Raw genomic sequence first — 23,339 nt, forward strand, 5'->3', positions numbered from 1 at the left:
GCTGAGGTTCCTGAAGCTAGTGCAATCTTATATAGTTTGGTACAACAAATACACCCTTATGATCTTGATAAGAGAAAATTTGTTTTGCATCATAGATTATAAAGTGTGTGCATAAATAACCAAGGATTTTTCTTTTAATCAAGTTCTATCAAGTTTGGTGTTGCATCATATATTCATTAAGTGAGACACACACTTAGGAGTTAAATATAATGAATACAAGACGTTGGATACCTTAAGAAGGTTGGTGGGCAAGGTGTAAAATAAACGTATTGAAAAAACAAAATTATTTAAAATTGTCTTCACTTTTAATATTTTGTTCTCGTTCATTCTTCTTTGCTTACTTCTCTCATATACTTTTTTATATTTCAAGAACAAAACCATAAATCAAACACAAAAAACAAAATGTTCATCAAACAAACTATAAGAATCTCATCTTCAAATTCCTCATTCTCATTAACAAAGGAAAACAAAAAATTCAAAAATAAAATAGTTTAGGAGGTTTGAGATTGTACTTTTAGGAACGTTGCCATTCCACTACAACAATGGATAGGATCACGTGCGACACATTTCTTTTACTTCATTTTTTATAGGGATTTTTATAAGAAAAAATAATGAAAATGATTTAAAAACTTTGAGTTTTAACGACAAGGACAAAATAAAAGGTAAAGTAAATAATACCATGATTGATTTTTTAGTGTAAAAATATGATTTTTCATTAAAGTAAACAGTACCGAAAATTTTTCGTTAAAGTTCTTATTTTTATATGACCAATGAAGGAGAATATTGTAAGAGAAACTGATTGGAAATTTCCCAAAAGTATTTGAATATGAATATAATATTAAAAGGCAAAATGTTACGTTAGATCATCGAAGCAAACAATATGCTTTGTAACGGTTATATTTTCATTCATTTAATAAGGTCTATTTATTGACCAAAAAAAAAAGGTCTATTTATAAATTATTGAAAACTACTTGGCTCTTTGTAAGGAGTTCAAATCTTCTACACTCATTTTATGTGTGATTTCTATTATTAATTAATGTTTGTTAAGTTTATGACAACAAAGTTAAAAATCATTTTTTGTGTGGTCTCTATCATTGATTGACATGCGTCAAATTCATGACAACAAAGTTAAAAAGAGTTAAATTTATTAACATGTGTCAATTAATAATAGAGGTCACAAAGATGACACATACAGATGCGCGTAGAAAATTTAATCTCCTTTGTACATAAGGAGTTATTTCTCATTCTATAACAACGTGACCCCATTTTACTTTTCAAATATTATAATTCACATTATTGCTCTTTATTATCGTCTAAATATCATTTCTAAAAAATTCATTTAATTTTGAGATCATTTGGTCATTTATGATTCGAAAAATAGACAATTATGGTAAAAATATTCTCATGTTTGATCGTCATTTTGTTTTATTTTTGTTTTTTCATATGGATGATTAAACAGCAATTAAGTTGAAAGAAATTTCATACAAAAAGATATTCAAATATGATTTTATACAGTAAAATAATATCACATCGTCATGTCAAATGGCATGACACTTTACATGTAAGAAGCCAAATAGTGTCATAATTTCTAAATTACTTAGAGCTAGTTTGATAATGCTCTTAAAACGATCGAAAACGTTTTTGATGAAAATGTTTTAAAAACTAATCTTTAATAAAAATCTAAATGGATCCTGAAAAAGTACTTTTAAATACTTTCTCCAAGAAGTATATATTTTATGTTTCTTCTAAAATTCTTTTAAAGATTTTTGAAATTCAAAATCAATTTCATCAAAAATATTTTCAGTTATTTTAAAACTATTCAAACGAGTGATCGGCCCATTAAATACTCCTGGAAAAATAAGCATGTGTGAAGCGTAATGGTCAACTAACGTTATCTTGCAAGCAAGCTCTTATTCCTCCTCAGAAAGTCTTCTACTTCCTTAGGCAGCGACAAAACAAAGCATAGATTCCTAACCTCCCTCCCCTGCAACTCCCATAAGTTCTTCCTTTTTTTTTCGGCTTCTGAATCGAAAGCAGACATAGTGCATAGTTTCACTCTCACTACTCTCTACTTAAATCTCTCTTTTGCCCTTTGTTTTCCACTATATTTACTGTGCGTTGAAGAACAAAGGAAGAGTAGATGTTGTTATGGGCAGCCTCCTCTCATTTTTCAAAAACAAGCAGACCAACAGCCGTGGAGTTTCAAGAAGTATCTCCGGTAGCACCGCCAGCAGAAATCGCAGCGTAACTGGAGGAACGCCGCCGTATGATCCAACGATGTTCAAAAAATGGAGCACAAATGATACAGGTGGCAGCAAAACAAAGAGCGGTACAGAGAAGAAGCTCTCCACCCAGAAGAAGGAGAAGTACGCTTATATTCCTGATAACTTCACATCCATTGAACAGGTCTGTCTGTCTCTCTCTCTAATAATTTTGTCTGAAATTAAGCAGAGAGCATATGAAAATTTTCCTTTTTATTTAAGTGTATGAAAATTAATCATTAATTTCACCTAAAATTTAGGGAATATCTGTTTTAATCAGAGGATTGTTTCTTCTATCCTTTAACTGTCCAAGGTTTTGTTTTTGGGTCTTCTCCTCCTCTAAATGTCCTTGGTAAATTGGTTTTGACCAAAAATCTGTGGTTTTGTTCTAAAGGTTACTATGGACTTTTCAACATAAAAATTTCGAATAATTGAATATACAATGACAATGTAAGCCTCTAAGAGACACCTATGGGGTTAGTGGTTGAGCACTAATTTCATACGTCTATTCTACATAGTACGTTCTGAGTTTGATTTATCACACGAAGATAGTTAGAGACATACTGAAATAACTCTATAAGTCTTTTCATCTCTAAAAAAATGAACTGCAGTGATGAAACCACCAATTAATCTTTTTTTTTTCTTTTAAACCTCCTCTAAATCAAAGTTAACCATTTTTTTTCTTTCTCCTCAATTTGTTCTCCAACTTTGACTTATGCGATTAGAGGCGAAGGAAATCATTCTTTTATTTTAACTTACTCTAATTTACGTACAAAATTCGAATTTGATTGTAAAAAAGCATACACACTGTTTTTTCTAACTAATTTAAACCCATTTTCTTATTAATTGACTGTCAATGATGACTCTAGACCAATTTACACGACCATTCGAGTACAGTTTAGACTAGAATTTGGAGTACAAGTACCACTACCTACCACTGGAACGTGGTTTGTCTGCCGTCCCTATTCCATACTTTTTTCATCTCCTCTTATATTTTGTGGTTATAGTTAAGTCACGTTAATATTTTATATTATTTTTTTATAAAAATAATATGACAAAAAGTAATGAGAATATAAAATATTGACGTAATTTAACCGTGATTACAGAATATAAGAAAGGATGAGAAAAGCAGACAATTCAGGTTCCTAGACTGAAAACTAAGTGGTTAGCTCCATTTTTCAACACCATTTATGGTCGTTGGAGTTGGATCTGGAGCAATTAAAATGACTGAGGTCTAAAACCAGTCGATGATCTCAAAGACATGACATCATTATTGAACGTTTCTTATCTCATAATGGCTTTTGGGAATATGTTATTGGACGAGCTCAAATTGGAACCCAGATCTAAAAAAAATGAATTTAAGAATCAAATGATCCAAGTTATTAAAATTTGATTAAAAAATTACAATTATTATAATTTTTAGAAAGATCTCTTATTTGCAGCCATTGAATCAAATTTCAACAGTCTAAATCATTTGATTCTTAAACTCAATTTTTATAAATCCGGAGAAGAACTGTTCCATCAAGTGCACCTTTTTCTGTTGATATAGTATTGGTACACTTGCTTTAAACATACTTAACCGCATGTGCTCCACTAAAATAATTTATGTTATTTTTCATTTCATTAATTAAAGAGTAGGACCTACCTTTTAATTATTGGTCCTAACTATTGGGATAGGATCCTCTATCTAGACTCCTTTGGTCCGGATCTTCCAGGTCCTCCCCCAACACGGGTTTTCTCCTTCCTTCTCTGCGGTTCTGCTGCTGCTTCTTCAAATTTTCTTCTTCTTTCTTCTCGGTGATTCGGCCGCGTCCTTTGCAATTCTTCTCTGCGGTTCTACTTCGTCAATCGTGACTACAATCCTGACGACGCCGTCGTCTCCTCTGACATTCGGCCCTTCTCAACCGTCCCGCCGTCTCGAGGCGGAGGATCCAAGGCTGCCACTGCCATCGCAACTTCTTCTCATTTGGATGGCGTCAAGGTCGTCTGATCGTCTTCCGGCTGGTCAATTTTAGGTTGAAAGGACCAGATTGATGCATCCGGAGGATCCAGATAAAAGGGATCCGGAGGGAATTCCGTTCATAACTTTCATCCCGTCAACTTTATTAAACACGTAAATTGATAACAGCACGATATTTTATCAAAAGGATTCGGTCATGAGATTTGTAAATTGTGTTTATTAGTTAGATTTTGTTAAGGATTGTTTAAATTTATTTTTAAATAAAAATATTTAAAATAATTTTTAATTGCATGATATATGATGAACGAACACGATTCATTTTAAAATCCTTACAAGAGGATCCGTACTTGATATTTTGGTACCAGTAAAAATTTCCAAATGGACATCCACTCATTTAGTGGAGTTGGAGTCAGTCCTCCATGTGTTGACTTGGAGAGTCTTTCAACTTACCCAAACAAGTTGGAGGTTTGGATAGTGCTTTGAGTTGTATTCCAAACATAATTGCTCTTAGTCCTATCCAATTCTAAATCACCACAAAAAATACATGATTTTATTTTTAATTGAGTGGTTAATTTCAATTTATTTAATTAATCATGGCCCAAGCAGCTCTCACCATCTCAATTATTAATTGCATGTTGCACGCATCTTTCTTTCTTTGCATCAGTGACGTGTGAGCGCATCTCTTAAAAGAATCAAGAATCTTATTTTTAGGCACAATGGCATATTGGATTTCTTTAGCTTAGCCAATGGGCAATGTCAGCACATTGACTACAAGCAAAGCAGTGGGGACAAACATCTACTCCAGATCTCGCTGTTCGGAGTCCAAGGACAAGGCAATTCAAACTATTTAAATTTAATTTGATGGTTTCCATTAATTCATTTAGCTGGTCCACCTCACACAAATCAAAGTCTCTGATATTTCTTTCCCACAAATTATGGGCCCGGATTTTCTGGTCCTTGGGCTCTAGATAGTAAGGTTTGGAGAAGTGGTCCCACAACCTTCCTGCTTAGATATTTTTAGCGTACTGCTAGAACATAAGTCGGTACATCACGTATTATGATATAAGTGGCTGAGAGTATATTTTTTAGTGTTCCTTCACTTGTATCATGATCATGACATGTGGTGTACCTCCTCGTGTTTCCGGAACACTTAAAAATCTCTCATGCTTATCTTTGTGAATACGGCGATGCGTCTATCTCCCTTGTTGTATGATGTGCAACAACTGAAAAAATAAAACATGAACATGCTTAACATTGTAAAAAATAAATACAATTGATTCATTTTGCAGGTTACAGATGCCTTGAGAAAAGAAGGTTTAGAGTCATCTAATCTCATTGTCGGAATCGACTTCACCAAGAGCAACGAATGGACAGGTTCACGGACGAAAACTAAAACTGCAATGCCCTTCATATACATACACTTTCATGCATCATGTATTTTGTATATGGACATCTTTGAAGCTGATGACTTCTTGTTGTTGTTGTTACTGCAGGCAAAGCTTCATTCAGAAACAGGAGCCTGCACGCCATTGGCGATGAACCTAATCCATACGAGAAAGCAATCTCCATTGTCGGAAAAACTCTAGCTCCATTTGATGAAGACAACCTAATTCCTTGTTTCGGCTTTGGTGATGGTAGGGGCCTCTGGTTTGAAGCTCTGGACTATTTTCTTTCGTTTCATGTTTTTTTTATCACTGCAATGACTTTGCCTCCCTCCCAATTATTTTCTAGCTACCACTCATGACGAAGGGGTGTTCAGCTTTCACACCGATCATTCGCCCTGCCATGGTTTCGAGGAAGTTTTGGCCTGCTACAAAAGAATAGTTCCAAATTTGCAACTTTCAGGTTGGTGCAATCTTATGTTTTTGTGTTATAATTTAGAATATCATTAGAGTCGGAGATTTATAGACATGTTTTGTGTTTAAGGGCCAACTTCTTATGGACCTGTAATTGAAGCTGCAATGGATATTGTGGAGAAAAGTGGGGGGCAATACCATGTCTTAGTTATCATTGCAGATGGCCAGGTTTATATCTGATGCTCTCTCTCTCTCCCCCTCTCCCTCTCCCTCGACTAAGTACGAGTTTCTTGATTGTAAAGGTCACGAGAAGTATCAATACGAGCAACAACGAATTGAGTCCACAGGAGGAGAAGACGATCAAATCAATTGCAGATGCAAGGTAGAACCTGGAATTTGTCATTTCCTTTGTTTTATGTGTATCTATGCAATGCAAGAGTTTTAAGTATATCAATGCAATTGAAAACTTGTGTGAGCAGTTTCTATCCACTCTCGATTATTCTTGTTGGAGTCGGCGATGGTCCCTGGGAAGACATGAGGAAGTTCGATGACAAGATCCCTTCACGCGATTTTGATAATTTTCAGGTATTATAATCTATATACCAATAAGTTAACTGTCAATGCAGAGATTTTAAGCAGACATTAATTCACCAACCAGTTTGTTTTTGTGTAGTTTGTTAACTTCACCGAAATTATGTCTAAACGCGCAACTTCCACTGAGAAAGAAGCTGCATTTGCTCTGGCTGCCCTCATGGAAATCCCAATCCAGTATAAGGCAGCTGTTGAACTCAGTTTACTTGGGTATGGTTAGCATAAACATCATTTTGATTGGAATAGCTACTAGCCTACTAGCAAGCGTATGCTTTACTAATATAAGTTTTATTGTACCTGGGAATAGACGCACGGCAGGGCACGGGAACAGAATCGTTCCACGCCCTCCACCAGTTCCTTACTCTCCTCGTGCACCGCCAACTCGTGAACCAAGCGGTCTTTCAGCACCTGGGGGTGATGAACGAAGCGAGCTGGTATAGTTTCTTGTCATTTTTTCAATTGCTGTATGTAGATGACCAAAGCGAAATGTCTTTGAGCTCCTTACAAATTCGGATTACTGATTTTGTTTCCTGCTTTTAAATTTGAATGCAGGTCTGTCCAATCTGCCTAACTAATCCAAAGGACCTAGCCTTTGGCTGTGGACATATGGTGAGCTGCACTAGCACAACCATTTGTCTTTGTTCCTTCCTATTTTACATGGCACTAACAGTTATTTCATTGCAGTCCTGCAGAGACTGTGGACCGAGATTGTCCGCCTGTCCAATTTGCCGGCAGCCAATCCGCAGTCGTCTCAGGGTTTTCGCTGGATAACCGCACAAAAGGATTCGTTCGTTGTTTACCAGATTGTGTATATGTAGCTTTTAGAGATTGTCTGCCTTCCGTCAGTGACATCGGGGTGTTGAATTGCGCCAGATCGCAGAGTCCTGCTTTCTAGCTCTAATGTGTAATGCTGCTTTACTTTTAATCATCTGTAAGATGTTTGGTTTGCTTAAAATCGTCAGAACTCGTGAGTTGTGCTTCTTCTGTCAACTTTTGTGAATTAGCGAGAAAATTGATGGCGTTATAATTCGTTCAATTTGCTGAAGAATCAAGTTAATACGAAAATGAAAAGCGTAAACTTTGTAGAACAAAATGCATTAGGTCAATAATCCAGAGCAATTGCTCTAACAGTGACAATGTTGATTATCCGTAAGGTTATCAAATTGTATAGCTCGTCTGGGGCACGACAATCACTTTAAACCATCACTGTTTCAGTGTTTCTTCTTCCATTATCCTATCCAGTCTCTGCAATGTGTTGAAAATCTGGTCTGTATATGGGTGAGATTCGTCATCTGCTCCAAATGTGTGATACATACATTCCACCTCGATTGAACTACTTCCGGTTGGTTTCTTGAGGTTGTTGTCTCTCAGTAGCTTCCTCACTCTACCAGCATCCTCCCATCTACCTGCATCTTCATACATGCTGGCCAGAAGAATATACCTCCCAGAATTTTCAGGGTCCAAAACAAACAACTTTTCTGCAGCTTTTTCGGCGAGTTCCATGTTATTATGTATTCTACAAGCTCCCAGTAAGGCCCCATATACATCTTTACCTGCTTCCATGGGCATGGTTCTGATAAGTTCGACCGCCTGGTCAAGTAAACCAGCTCTTCCCAGAAGGTCGACCACACAAGCATAATGTTTCTCGCTTTTCGCTACTCCATATTCTCCCATTTTCTCAAAAAGTTCCAAGCCCTTCGTGATGAACCCCGAGTGACTACAAGTGGACAGCAAACACAAAAATACAATACCATCCGGGCGTAAGCCAGACTCCACAAACTGCGAAAACATTTGGAGTGCCTCATCTGCATGCCCATGCATTCCATAACACCGCATCATCGCACTCCACGCCCCCACATTTTTCTCGCTGATTTGATAAAAAATAACTCTGGCAGTGGTTACGCGGCCACAATTTGCGTACATTGTAATGAGAGCGCTGCCTAAAACAGCGTCGACTTTCATACTTGACTTTATAATGTAAGAATGAATCCAAAATCCAACTTCAATAGCTGATGCTTCAACACAAGCCGGAAGAATGCACACAAGAGTGGCATGGTCAGGCAAGCATGCAGCACGATCTTGCAGCATGGTGCGGAAAAGCATGAGAGCCTCGTGAGGATTTCCATTTGCCGTATACCCCGAAATAATGGAATTCCAACTTACAGAATCTTTCCCAGGTATTTCATCAAACACTCTTCTCGAAATCTCAATCTCCTCACACTTGGAATACAAGGCAATAAGAGCATTCCCAACGAACAAATCCGAGTCTAGTCCACATTTCACAACATGTCCATGAACAATCCGACCTCGTTTTCCATCTCTCATTGCACAACAAGCCTTGAGCACAAAAGGGTAGGTGTACCTATTTGCAGGCACACCACTCAACCGCATTCTATCATACACATTGAATGCTTCAACAAAAGGACCCACATTCGCATAGCCCTGAATAACCATGTTCCACACAAAAGCATCTCTCTCAAGCAATCTATCGAACACCTTCCGTGCAGCTTCCATGCTTGATTCACTGCACTCCACATACTTTCCAACTAGCTTTGCAACGACAAATGGGTTTTGCTCAAAACCTCCAGTGGTTATCTGGGCATGGAGTTTTTTGATCGAATTGGTGCTTTTACAGTGTTGCAGTAAGTAGGTATAGTGATAAGAGTCTCTGCAATGAAGTGTCGTGTATGTTCCGCCACCAATGAAAAACCCTAATAATCTGAAGGGTTCCTTCCATGAAATTAAAACCTCTGCTTGTCTGGCTAAACCATTTATCTGGGTCTTGAGTAGCAGCACCATTACAGAAGGTACAGGAAATTACCTAGATGGTACCATTGCAGCAGTCTATCTGTGTCAATGGCAATACAAGCTCACAAATTCTTAATGGAATGCAAAAGGGAATGAGTTCCGCTTCATTGCCCTGTAGTCCAACCCCCCAATAAGCAATTCTAATATTTAATTCAAGAAATAAGGTTGCATGAGAATTTTTATCGTTCTAATTTAGACACTGCTTGACTCCTTACATGTAAAGAGTCATTCTTTCTTACACGACGACCTAACATTATTTACTGTACAAATATCATAATCTGAACCGTTCATTTTCTTTATCATCATCTAAAGATCATTTCTAGAAAAAATCATTTTATTTGAATATCGTTTAATCATTCATATATATTAAACAAATTGACGGTTATGAATCATCTACTTGTTCAATTTATACGAATGGCAGAACGGTCCTCAACTGAATAAAACATTCTAATGATTTTTAGATTATGATAAAAAAATATATTAAATGGTTTGAATTATGATAATAATTTCTTCCACTTCAAGTCCAATTAAGTTTTTTTATTTGTATTCAATTTGAATGAGGTCCTCTAGTTCTTGCTACTACAAGCGCACACATTCTATGGTCGAAGGCACTTTCTCTTTAAGGTATTGTATGGCGTGGCATCTTCCGATCACTTCATCTTCGACTTCTTCGATGGCGAGGGCTAAACCTACTCCGGCAGATCAAGTACATGACATGTTCAACGACACGTCTACGAGCTCGATACCCTGCCATTTGATGGGGCATTTGACAGCTTTCTCAATCTCTCTCGTTTCCCTGCTTGCAACAGGTTGTCACAGTTTCACTCATCTTGCAACATATCAATTCTGTCGTCCACCCATATTGTAGCAGCGAAAGAGTTGCATCAAAATTATCCTCACTCGTTCGACCAAAAAAACCAAAAACCCATCCTTGCTCACTCTGTCGATATGAGATACCAAAATTTAAACCTTTAAAAATTCAATTAAAAGTGTTTGCACCAGCACCAGAAGCCCCCAGTTCAACTTTGCCATCCCAATATCGCTTGTATAAAAATAAAAATGCAATTTAGAGTTACACAGGACCACTCAAAACCAGTTAGTAACTTAATACGGCACTAACCGCGTTTGGACACACTCCACAATATTTTCTCATATTCCAAACCGTTCATGATCTTCATTCAAAGTTTATCCTTGCAAAATTTCGTCTAAGTCGCAAAGCGTTTCAATATCTAATTGTGACAAAAATCAAATATCTAAAGTGGTTAAAAAGCAGACACATCCCACAAAGTTGTGCATCAGTATAACATCAAAAACGCAAAAACCCATCATCCATGTAGTTGTTCTGAAGAAATATACAGATACCCTTGACAGCATAACTCCATCTACTTCTGTTCTTTCTCAGATTCAGTGTTGCTTGGCTTCGGAATTGGTTGAATTCTCACATATGGATTCCTAGTCAATGTCTCTCCTTTCAGTGCAGCAACATAGCGATCGTTTGTGTTCTCCTTTCGCTGCAACTCCCCAAGGAATTCTGCCAATCTTTCTTTATTTACTTGCCCCATCCTCTGATTCACAATTTCAAGCAAAAAACTGTCAGCATTTGTGGTAATTCAGAGTACGAAACTGTTTCAAGAACAACCCGAAATTGAAATCCATCTGAAATGTACAAGTTAGCTTAGCTTTCAATAACAAGATGTTATAAAACTAACATGAGATTTCTTCACTGTTTCCGATCCAATAGGGATCAGTACGGAATGCCTTTGTAATAGGTGAGACACAAACGAGCAATGGTTCCCCGACAAGATTTGAGTTGATTTATTCACTGTTTCTGATGAATCAAGCTTATGGGAAGAATAAGTAAAATAAGGTAAATTTTGGAACCGAGACCAACTTAGAGGAGTTATCTACGAGCACTTACCTATTCTAGAGCCGAATGAGGAAAAATGGAAGCAAAACTTGCCCTCAAAACTTCCACTACGCTTCAAGACCACACTGAATTTTAGCAGTGCAAAAAATAAAGTAAAAGGCAAGCTCCTAAAGATTTTGTGATGCACAATCTTAGCAAAACAACCTTGTTAAAGATATTGGGGAAGCTAAACTACTTGGTTGAGTTGGTTCCATATCATCAAACACTGCAATTTTTCGACATTCTGGCATATGGATGTATGTGCTTCTTGTCGAAAACACTTTAAGCGCTTTAAGAACGCAAAAACATTTTCTCTAAAAGTAATGTCAGTCATTTTAAAAACGCTTCCAAACGAGCCGTACATGTGTTGTAAACTAGTGAGTGAAAATTATTCAACCAGATGCCTATCCTTTACCTAAAGTTTGAAGCTTACACACATTGGTTTCAACACACTAAATTTTCAGGTCACTTCATAGACAAAGACAAAGACAGTTCATTTTATCAAACACATTACTCATATAACATATTACAACTTCATGAACAAGTCAAGATTGCAGCTTTGAATTTGCATCAAACAAAAACAATCCACACAAACCTAATCATCAATTTGATCACCTAACTTCCTCGCGATTCGAAAAGGGGTTCGTCTAATACTCCATAAATTAACAATTTTTGCGTAATTACAAGCAAAACTCATTTCTTAAAGCCGAATATAACTTCAGAAAACCATGGAGTTTAACAAAAACGCACCATTGATTCGGGTCGGGCGTTGCGGCGGAGCTCGGCCTCCAGCTGTTGGTTTCCGGAGTTGGTCGTCTGCATAACGAAGTAACCAATAACGCCCGGAACGACGCCGCAGACGGTGGCGAAGGCCAAGAAGAAGGGCGTCGAGTCACGGGTCTTGTTCACTATCCACCTCCACAGCATCGGCATTCTCGACCTGAAGCTCGTCGGTCCGTCTCTTTTGCCTTCTCTGGTTTTCGGTTCGTTTTTCTTCTGTTCAGGTTGAATTGGGCTCTTATTGGACTTGACACGTGTCTTTCTTCCGTGGACCAAAGACTTAGTACGTGTCTGTAGCTGGACTGAGGTGTCACACATGTCTGAACCTTTACCCTGTAGGGCCCATTGGTTTGGGCCCAATGACAATGCTTTTCTTACAATTTTTTTGGTTGTTGTTGGCGGTGAGTATTTATCCGACCCAAGTGACTCGACCAGCCTATTCGAATTGTATGTGAATAGTTTGGTTTGGTTTGGTTTTGACCAAAGATACAAAGATACATTCAAACAACCTATAATACTATGATGCACATATAGTATTGTCGAAGTCGAATGCGTGCAACTCAACACCATCAATTTTAAGTGTGGTCTAATATCTTAGTAGATAGGTTGTTAACCTTCTACAGTTCTACCTAGGGTTTCGGATACAAAACTCCCTCTCTCTTTAATAATCCTAAAATAAAACTAAAAAAAAACCATGAATTATCCCTATTAATGATAGATTGGAATTTAAACATGAACACTAGCAAAGAGTCATCAAAGCCTGCGTCACTTTATTAGTTTAAGTTAGATGATTAACTACTTTATTAGTACAACTAATTAACTACTTATCTGGTGGTTTACACCTTTATTCCAATTGGTAAGGAAAGAAAACCGAAAATCAATCCCCTTGGGTCTTAGTTGCGGCTGCAAAGTGCAGACCACCACCAAGTCTCGGTGTTTGAGATTGAGTTGATCCAACTTTAACCCTTCAACTTCAAGTTGTTAGATAGGCATGAGTAGTTTAGGTCAGAAAACTAAAGCTGTTTTCATGCAGTTACCAAATGACAGATGTGGCCTCCCAGAAGGGGCAGAGAACCCACATGAATGATACATCCCACAGCCAGAAGGAAAAAGAAGAATCTAATTAAACGTTTGTCTTTTCTGCACGTAATAAAATGATGTCGACAGAGATAGATAGAGAGATATAGACAGAGCCGACATTTGAGAATCTTTTGTAATTGTTCAAAGCCAACCTTCTCTCTATATTCTCTCTACAGTCTTCCACAAGCGCCCACAACATCCCCACCACCATTCCCCCCCCCCCCCCCCCCCCTTTGCCCTTTGCTTTGCTTTATCTCTTACCCTTACGTAAGATCATCATCGTGTGATGAAAGGTTGCATGGCTTTAGAACCCATTTAAAAATCCACCTCTCTCTCTCTCTCTCTCTCTCTTTTTCTCTCTAACTGTGTTTAATATTGAATGACTAAAATACATGTTAGGAAAGTGGTTTACAAATTTAATATTGACTGAGAGTTCGAGTTTGAATCATGGTTATTATTTTATTAGGAATCAAGAGTGATTTGTCATTGGATTGGGGACTGGGAAGAGTTTGGAATCTCTTTATGCAACTGATCAAAAGCTCCTCCTTCAAGGTTGATCATCAAGGGATTGTTCTCTTACAGGGCATAGTATTGCGAAGGACGGTTGGTAAAGACCAGAAAAAAGTAATTCTTTGCAAAGACCTTATAACCCTCTAGCTCCCTCCCTTAATTAATCTCTATCTAAATGTAATTGGTTATGTACAACTCATTTGTTGTTGTGGCCATTTAGAGAAAGAAAAAGAAATATAAAGGCCTGTTTTTCTGGAATCATGACCATAAGTTCACTTCTCAACCTAAGAATTACTCTTGAACTAAGAAATTAATGCTAACACTTTAAGCTTTGCACATATTCCTAGTTCTCGCTAGCTTAATTTGATGGGTACATAATCACATGTCTCATAACTATAAGTTTTGCACATACGTGAAGAATATGGTAAATAAATGTGGCGGATTTAGCATTTTACCTTAGATCGATCGAAAGCCATTATTTTTACACCATCATATTATACTAAGGCCAACTTTCATTCCTACTCGACGAGTGAGTCTTGCAATCAAGCTTCCTTATGTGTTTGCACTTGAGGGCATGTGAAAGACTCTCTCATCACCTTTTTGGCTAAAAGCATGTGTATATACAAAATAATTATACGTACGGTTTAAGACAGCTTCATTCTATTATAAAGTTATAAATATCATTTCTAAGGCTACTCCATAATGAAATTTAATGATTGGAGTCCCCAAAAAATGATATCCGAATTCAAAATTGTTTGGTCATCTATGCAGAAAAATGCGGTTCATTGCGGATAATAAAAAATTGAATGGATAATCCTTGAAAGAAAACTAAAAATTGAATGTTCTGATTGTTGAATCACATCCTAACAAAAAAAAAAAAGATATTGAATACCATAAGGGGGATAGGGTTCCACCAATACTGGATATGTCTTCTATATTACTGATATCCTGTAAATATTGTGTTGATATAGGATGTCGGCCGGGTACCAAAATGGGTGCGGAAATATCTCGTGACATGTTGTCGTTATGGTTCAGTGATGTCCCAATACATTATCACACTGTGTTGTCGAGAATCTCACTTCATGAGTAGGAAAGCGAGATCACCCTTAAAAAGGAGCTTATACATCACTTAATGGGAAAGAATAGAACCCTATCCATGACCTAAACCTAATTAAGTTTATCATGAAGAGTATAATTTCATTGATATACACAACAAAAAGATACAACCATTATAAATAGTTGTGGATGCAAGTGGCCCTCTACCACAGTGGTTAAGAGGAGTGTTGCCCTTGCATCACCCCGTGAGTTTGAACCTCGTTGATTCCCTAATCTAACAAGTACGTCGTTTGACAAAAAAAAATAATACAGTTGTGGGTAAACTAAAATAAGGAAATGCAATGTAGTAAATACAAAGGAACCAATTGCAATCAACTAGGAAAAGGAAAGGCAGTCTATCAAGGATTATATAGGATTGGAACATTTCACGTCTGGCGACGTGATCTGAGAAGAGATTTTTTAACCTTAACATATTTTCCACACGCACCACCCATGCGGCTAACCACAATGGCTTTATATACGGTACACATAGTACCATTTGTTAGTTCCAAATTCTAGTCTGTTCATGTAAAAAAATCTGATCCACAAAATGTAGTACAACTACTTCTATAGGAAATTTTGGTTGCGTAGACAGAAGTATTGAAATTAGGATAGTGATATTCACACACTCTTCTTAATTTTCGGTCATTGAATCGAATGATTGAAGAAGATTAATGACAAAAAATTAACAAAAATAAATAGAGCGTAAAAATAAGTGTGTGAATAATATTTTCTCAAATTATGCTAGTAAATTGGTATCCATCTTCCTACATCTCGCATTGTGAAGCACAATAAAACATATGTAATTTCAACTTTTTTTTTCTGTGTGATTGCTATATATACACCGGTCCTTTTCCTGTCTAATCATGCGCGGCTCAGTTAATCAGTATGAGAGTCAGGCAGAGAGAGAGACCAGTCAAAGATTTGTGTCGTAATCATGAAAGATGTTAGCATGTCTTTACCCAAATGGAAATGATATTTTAAGGAAAGGAACTAAAGGTTCACTATAAAGAACAAAAAATGGTAAAGAAAAAGCAGTTTGGATGGCAGGAAAAATAAAAGGAAAATTATTAAAAAGAAAAAGAAGACTGTGACGGTGTGCCAGGTAAATTTGTTCAGTTGATCATGGGTCCCCCACCAAGTCATAAACTGTTGAATGATAAAAGTGTTCTTTTCCCTTTGTGATAAAAAATAAAAGAGATCATAATTATCTGATGGCCCCATCAAACTCATCATAGTAAAGCTGAAAATAAAAGAAAGAAAAAATATCCTCCAATTTGTTGTATGATCATGAGTTCTACTTCTTATACTGTAACAACTTGTTTTTTTCCAGAGTTATTGTATCTCTTTAATTTAATAATAAAAGTAAAATTACTTGCATGAAATATGTTCATTGACGCGTTACATCTTGATTTAATAATACAATACTATGAATATATATAACGCTGTTTAGGTAAGAACGGTATAATGAAGATAAAATTAGTTACAAATAAGTCCTTATCCAACAAGAGGGCTTATGAGAAGATTTAACAGTCTCAGTTAATTATTAGTTGTTCGAAATGCAATTGGATTAAAACTGAAAAGGATCATTTGATGCCGTGACTCATATATATCATTACTACTTTTATCTGTTCAATACCATGCATGAAGTACGTATGAACAGAATTGAATTGGGGTCCTTTTTTTTCGAGAAATATTGTACTCTGGATAATATACTTGTGCCCTATTCATATACCATATGAATATTGTATAATTATGTTCCCATCTGATTTTCATGCTAAAATATTGTATTAATCCATTACGACCCACCTCGTGGAAAAGTAGATCATCGTCATAAATCGTATGTTATACTAAAAGTACCAATACATGTATTGTTCATAGCTAGCTTTAGTTTTAGGGAAGACACTCTGTTCTTTGTCATTCAAGACATTACCGAGAATTGTATGCAAAGCGTTGTCCTATAAGAGAATATAGCTACTATATTTAAAGTATACTTATCAACTTTATTTCTTGTCCTCTTTGATGTTTCTTATCCACGATGATCTTGATAGAGTTAACATATGATTTCTCTTCACTTAAGTGTGATTTAAACCTAGTTAATGAACTTCTAATTAATTTCCCCTTCCTTATTGTTCCGTGTACTTTACATTATTCTCTAGTTTTTCAGATCGACTTCTTGTGCATTCTTTAACGTCAACTCGAAATTGGGGAATAAATCGTAAAACAAAAGGCCATAAAAAATGTTTAACCCTATTTATTAGGTTAATTGTTTTGTTTGGATCAATGGTAACATAATATTGTTTCAACGTGAAAGTTTACTGTGTAAGAATTTGAGTATGATTTGGTTTATTGTGGCCGGCTGTTTGGTTCAAATTTAATGCAGGAAGTATTGTAGGAAAATGTTTGGTTTAGTTTCAATTGAATAAGGATTGGAATGTGGTTAATAAGCCCTGTGAATACACTCATTATAGGACAATGATTGCTTGTCAGTTTTTCTACTTGGATTCTAATAGGAGAGATAAGTACATGCATATATATATATATATATATATGTATGTATGTATGTATGTATGTATGATGACCTCTAACTCTCACAAAACTACGTTTTTATATATTGAATCGAAAGCCTATTATCGATTAAGCATATCAGAGTTTTGACAGAGAGGAGAAGGACAGCCATTGAGCTCAACTATGGCTTCGTCTTCTACAAGTCCTGGATGTTTGATTGTTGGTTCTTATCATTTTGTCGCTTAGGGCAATTATAGAGACTTCATAGTGTCATCATAGTGCCCATATAGAGCTTGTGTAGTGCATTTTAAAGCCCTTGTAGTTTTGATTAATCTCGTGGTTTATTTGCTTAATCTTGGTCTTGTAATTGAGCGTGTATACTCTAACGTACTCTACAAGGTTATTCTCATTGTTCTCCCTTTTCTTTTTTAAAAGGAGGATAAGTGGTGGTAAACCACAGTTATCCACCTTTTTCGGGAGCCGAAAAGACTTACAGAGACATTTTAGCCTCCTCTGGCCACAAGTCTGGCTTCCACACCAGCAGCAGATTTCGAACCTGAAACCTCTAGTTTTTAGTTTAAAAAAAACCTCATAATTTGTTATTTACTACTGCATGTTCAGATGGCGTTATCCATATTGAAATTTGAGGAGCTTCCCCCCCCTTTTTTTTCCCTTATCGCATGAATCGATCACTTGAACCAAAACCTTTAATTAGAGGGAGACACAGTTTTTTTGTTTGTTGAGTCGATTAGAGAGAGAAATAGTTGAACAAACCTACTGCCTACGTTTATGATGATCTCCAGACCTCATCAAAGAGCTACTCTAATCCCAAATGTTCATAATAAGCCCTAATGTATACCTAGGTATGCAAAGAATATAAGAATGGATTGCAAAATAACCAAAAAAGCTGTGGAAAATGATAACGTCGTTGATTAATGTATTCAATAGTACAATACATCAAATATTGTACGTATAAAAGTAAATAGATCGATCAAGTAATGTATACAATAGGGTTTGTGATTGGAGAGGGATTATTAAATAAAGGATTAGGGCATAGTATTGCGTGTTGTAGGGTATGGACGGTTGAGTGGCCCACACAACCTTTTGAGAGGGCCTCTGTTTTTTGTTGGTTTGTGAGCAGACAAAAGCAGGGAAGCTTCTTATCCCTCCCCCTGGGTTTTCACACAAAACCTTACACATGGAATCTCTTCAAAAGCCAAGATCCAAATATCACCATCCTAATATAGTAATATTCCCTCTCTGTTCAACCCCACTTCACAGTCTTAGCTACCAAAAAAACCATTCTCTCTTCTCTTGGATCTCATCAGTCATGGAAACAGGAATATAAGTAATACTTGGGAAATCTAAGGGCAAATGTTAATTGTAGCTTTGATGCCAACAGCGGCCTATAAAGTCCATTGTCTCACAAGCCGGTTTATTAGTTCAAGTCCAGTGTTCTGTTCTCTCTCTCTCTCTCTCTCTCTCTCTGTGTTTAACTTCATCTCTCTCACAGTCACACACTCAGAGAGTGCTGCAATGGCACCCATGAGTCTTCCTCCTGGATTCAGATTCCACCCAACAGATGAAGAGCTTGTTGCTTACTATCTAGATCGAAAAATCAATGGTCGCACCATTGAGCTAGAAATTATCCCAGAGGTCGACCTCTACAAATGTGAGCCATGGGATCTGCCTGGTAAGTATTTGATTTTGTTTTTTGCGTGGTGTAAATATATAATTCTAGTAATAATAATATGAATTTCAAGCGAAATTAATGAAGAAAGTTGAGGTTTTATCACAAAACCAATTGAAAATATATGGAATAGTCCAACTCCTTGCAAAATCCCTTGATTTCTCAATGTAGGATTCACACTCTCAACACTTGAATTCATTACAACAGGACTCCAGAAGTCCTATAACTGTGCATAGAGTTTGACATATTCTGTTTACTGTAGATAAGTCATTTCTTCCGAGCAAAGATATGGAGTGGTACTTCTACAGTCCGAGGGATAGGAAGTACCCCAACGGGTCGAGAACGAATAGGGCCACTCGAGCTGGGTACTGGAAAGCCACTGGAAAAGACAGGGCGGTGAGTAGTCAGAGCCGTGCTGTCGGCATGAAGAAGACATTGGTGTACTATAGAGGTAGAGCCCCTCATGGTATTAGAACCAACTGGGTTATGCATGAGTACCGGCTGGTCGATTCTGTGTGTGCCAATGCATCATCATCTCTAAAGGTATATATAAGTATTGTATCACATCACTGGTTGTATGGTTTAATATGCATCTAATGACAATGAATAAGGGCTAGCTGCTTGATTCACTGAATAGGATATAATTTAACTGTATCAAAAACAGTATGCCACTGTTAGTGTTCCCGGGGGGGGGGGGGGGGAGAGAGAGAGAGAGAGAGAGAGAGAGAGTTCTTGCACCCTTATAAATTAGGGTTTGGTGAGTTTTCCAAGAGAAAAAAGATTTTAGGGTTTCTGATTCTTTAATTATATACAAATTATTGTAACTACCATAGAAGAATTATTGGTTAATTAGGGTTTCCAATTAAGATGTACATGAATCCAGTGCTTGACTGATATATTAAAGAGCACTTCCCAGTATGCACTTTAACTAGTGCACAAAGCAGTTAGCTAGGAACATTAATTGAATATGAACATCTTCCTGTATAAATATCATAAATATCATCATATACAGGTCATAGTTTACGGCATCATTTGTACATATGTAATGTCTTGGACTCGAATAAAGGCAAATTTCAATATCACTCTTTGTATTTTTTTTATTGCTTTAATTTCTTTCTTGTCCTCTAAAAGGAATTAGCTTATCAACATGATGATTAAAGACTCTTCAGTCTACACTTTAGGTGTACTTGCTAGTATCTTTTTCTAGACTTTAGCATCAGATATATTTCTGCTCTTTTTTTCTCTCTTCTTTCTGGATTTGCTTTTCAGTTCTCGTCTTTGTTATGCTTACATGTATGTATGTAATTTTATCATGCCATGTTTAACTTTTTGGTTATTTTGAACTACCACAGGATTCTTACGCATTGTGCCGAGTGTTCAAGAAAACAATACAAATGCCCAAGAATAACAAAGAAGAAAAGCCAGTTGGGATTAACAATGCAGACAAGGATTCAATCTGGGTCTCCAATGAACAATTGTTTGGGAAAGAAAATAGTGGCATTAATGAGGGAGCTTCAAGAGGGATTGAAACTGATCAAGATGGGAATTATTCCAACCATGATTATCCCAAATTTCCATCTGACACCTCTTCTTCAGATCTCACTCAAGGCACACCTACTGAAAATGGCATAGCTGATGATTTACAAGCTCCATTTGCTTCTGATGAAGCAAACAGTTCAGCTGATCTATACTCTTTTGGTGTCCACTGCTCCTCAGATCTAATTCAGGTTTGTACAAAGTACCATGTACAATTTCATTTCTTCGGAACAACACATTTACGCGCTCATGATAGGAAGTGGTACAATGGCATTAGTTGGGTCATAGGATATAACAGGATCATATGATAATAGTCAGGGTCACTTTTTTTTAAACAGTCTGTATATTATTATGTTATCAAACTATTACTTAAACATTATATTTAAGCATACATGATCACATAATCAATCATTAAGATTAATAGTTTTGCAACCATACGCCTACATTTATAACAAAATAATATGCTCTTTTAAAGTCTTTTATAATCTTCCTGATATGATTGCTTCCTTTGCCAGGGCTACATTTTGGGAAATATTCTACTCTTGTAAATAGCTAATCTGCTTTACCTCTAAGGCTTCGTGTTCACACCCCATATATATAATTATAAGTTGAAGCTACGTAAATGAATCATGATCATGGGCACATTCAAACACGCGCAAACCCTACTATGATTGGTTGGAAGTGGCCCACAAAACAAGGCATTGGAGTTTTCTTTTGATCTTAAAGTAACAAAAGTCGCAAGTAATGAGCTTTATATCTTTTGCTAAAGCTTCATTCAAAAATCTTTATAGTAGACTGATCCAAATGGGCTTTCTTCATCAACTTCTATAACTTCTTTTGACTGACTCAAACGTCTTTCTTCCTAATTTTCCTCAGAAGTGCTCCTCTCCAACTTCTCTATCCCCAATGCCTTTTAGTTTTAGTCATCTCCCTAACAATTTGAGCGCTTCCCTATTTCTCTTTTTTGAAAGAAAAAAAAAAAGCTGTTTGAAATCGATTATGTATTAACTTTCCAGTAATTGCTTATATGAAATTCATTATATATATATATATATATATAATTTGTTTACAATAAACTTCGTCATGTTATTTTCCATATATACATGTCTACTTAATGTGTGTGTATGCACCAAAACACTAATTTATTGTATCCGCTTGCCAAATAATGCAGGAAACGTATATACCACACAATACGAGCGTATTGAATAGCTATCAATTTCCTTACCCACCCTTACAACTTGAAGACTTCCCGCAGATCAATTTAGCTGCAGAGACAAAAACAGCGAAGCCCGAAATCATCGACGAGTACATGTTGTACGACAAGTTCAAGGGTTACATGAATGGAACGTTTGAAGAGATCTTCTCTTTATGTTCCTCTCAAGACAACTCTGTGGCCTTCTCCATGCAAGACTAAGTACTATACATACTAACACTCACATTTTCATACTACAATTCATTCATACACAAAGGTAGAATTAAAATATTGTGTTCCACTGGCTAAATAACTAGCAGTGGTGGAGATTTCGTATTGCCAGAAAATGAGATTATCATGATAAGGCTATATATAAAGTACTTCACAATGGAGAATGAAGTACTTTATATTATTCCCAGAGCATAATTTTTTTTTTTCTTACATAATTTTCCTTGTATTGGTTAATTCCCCCCTTTTGCATGTTGGTGTTGAATCGTGTTAGGTCAATTTTGGGAAGGGAAATGGATAAGCTGATTATTGTAACGGTATTATTTGGAAAGAAGAAGATTGTTGGAACAGTGTACGCGTCTCTCCATTGGAAAATGGTTACTATATTTACATGGATTATATACTTAAACTAAGTACTTAATTAAGTAACCAGTTAGATAACCATGAGACTTGGACAATTAACTCAAAGATGGTGGTCGAGGTTTTGAACTGACTAGGAACTGTATAGTAATTCTGATACGATATTAGACAACTACTGAATCCAATTCCAAATGCATCTTTTAAGTTATGGAAGTGATCAACAGTATATTAAAGTAACAGTTTACAAAAATTATGAAATCTTTTCTCAAAAGTACAAACTACATCAACCATTTTAGGCAACAGACTTCCAAAGCTTCCTGCCAATTCTACAAGTTTTATTTTTTTGGGAAACTGATTAATATATTAAACCAGAGGAAAGTCACAAAGGGCAGAAAGCCAACAAGGGCAACCGAACAGAGAATACAACTAGAAGTGAGAGAGGGGGTAAAAACCGACACACCCAATGCCTTGGCGTCAACCCAAATTCACAACAAAAAACTAACTCGGGGGGGGGGGGGGGGGGGGGGGGGGGGTGGTGGTGGGGGGCAAGGAAGGCCGTCTTTGTTTAGAATGTTTCATGGTTTCCATTACAAGTTTTTGTTCTGTAGTGGAAATCATGAAGCATTTTATCATGGGGTGTGACGGTACCGGCTACAGAAGCAATGTTTATGTCTAAGACTTGACCCGGAATTATACGCCATGTTTATGCCCAAGCTCCTATTACATATTTTTAACATATCATAACCTGAAGAATACGTTTGACCAAAAGAAAAAACCTTTAAAATATGAATATGTAAATTTTTCAACGAGGAAATATTATAGGAAACATATTCATTGGGCCGCTGTAACAACCAAAATTTTCCGGTGCATTAAAGAGGTGAACATGAGCAGTGCGATGAGGACCAATGTACATGTTGGGATTCATGACATTTACTTAGGAAGCCCAAGGTGCCACTAATCTACATTATTGAAAAATGAATTTGCTTATAAAGAAAAAGTATATCTAATCATGGACAGCTGGTGCCTTGAGTACTCCTT

General features: G+C 36.5%; 4 protein-coding genes across 4 annotated transcripts; 2 read left to right on the forward strand and 2 right to left on the reverse strand.

Moving 5' to 3' along the window:
• The first annotated feature begins 1,826 nt into the window (after window positions 1-1,826).
• On the forward strand, window positions 1,827-7,644 carry LOC137725190 (E3 ubiquitin-protein ligase RGLG4). Its single transcript, XM_068463789.2, has 11 exons — window positions 1,827-2,406; window positions 5,511-5,595; window positions 5,715-5,855; window positions 5,953-6,066; window positions 6,148-6,245; window positions 6,320-6,399; window positions 6,497-6,602; window positions 6,691-6,818; window positions 6,916-7,042; window positions 7,161-7,217; window positions 7,293-7,644. Exons 1-11 carry the CDS (start codon window positions 2,149-2,151, stop codon window positions 7,377-7,379), a joined length of 1,281 nt encoding a protein of 426 aa, XP_068319890.2. The 5' UTR covers window positions 1,827-2,148; the 3' UTR covers window positions 7,380-7,644.
• Window positions 7,645-7,687: 43 nt separating this feature from the next.
• On the reverse strand, window positions 7,688-9,570 carry LOC137725189 (pentatricopeptide repeat-containing protein At3g24000, mitochondrial-like). The gene has a single exon (XM_068463788.2). It carries the CDS (start codon window positions 9,405-9,407, stop codon window positions 7,812-7,814), a length of 1,596 nt encoding a protein of 531 aa, XP_068319889.2. The 5' UTR covers window positions 9,408-9,570; the 3' UTR covers window positions 7,688-7,811.
• Window positions 9,571-10,540: 970 nt separating this feature from the next.
• Window positions 10,541-12,328, reverse strand: LOC137726918 (uncharacterized). Its single transcript, XM_068465869.2, has 2 exons — window positions 12,073-12,328; window positions 10,541-10,981 (listed from the first exon to the last, which is right to left on the reverse strand). The coding sequence occupies exons 1-2, from the start codon at window positions 12,253-12,255 to the stop codon at window positions 10,799-10,801; spliced, it is 366 nt and encodes a 121-aa protein (XP_068321970.1). The 5' UTR covers window positions 12,256-12,328; the 3' UTR covers window positions 10,541-10,798.
• A 6,185-nt stretch (window positions 12,329-18,513) lies between these two features.
• Window positions 18,514-22,291, forward strand: LOC137721699 (uncharacterized). The gene is made up of 4 exons (XM_068460728.2): window positions 18,514-18,988; window positions 19,248-19,528; window positions 20,338-20,712; window positions 21,693-22,291. The coding sequence occupies exons 1-4, from the start codon at window positions 18,670-18,672 to the stop codon at window positions 21,933-21,935; spliced, it is 1,218 nt and encodes a 405-aa protein (XP_068316829.2). The 5' UTR covers window positions 18,514-18,669; the 3' UTR covers window positions 21,936-22,291.
• The last annotated feature ends 1,048 nt before the right edge of the window (window positions 22,292-23,339 follow it).

Source organism: Pyrus communis, chromosome 5, assembly GCF_041283825.1.
Source record: "Pyrus communis isolate YQ-2024b chromosome 5, ASM4128382v1, whole genome shotgun sequence".
Taxonomy (NCBI): domain Eukaryota; kingdom Viridiplantae; phylum Streptophyta; class Magnoliopsida; order Rosales; family Rosaceae; genus Pyrus; species Pyrus communis.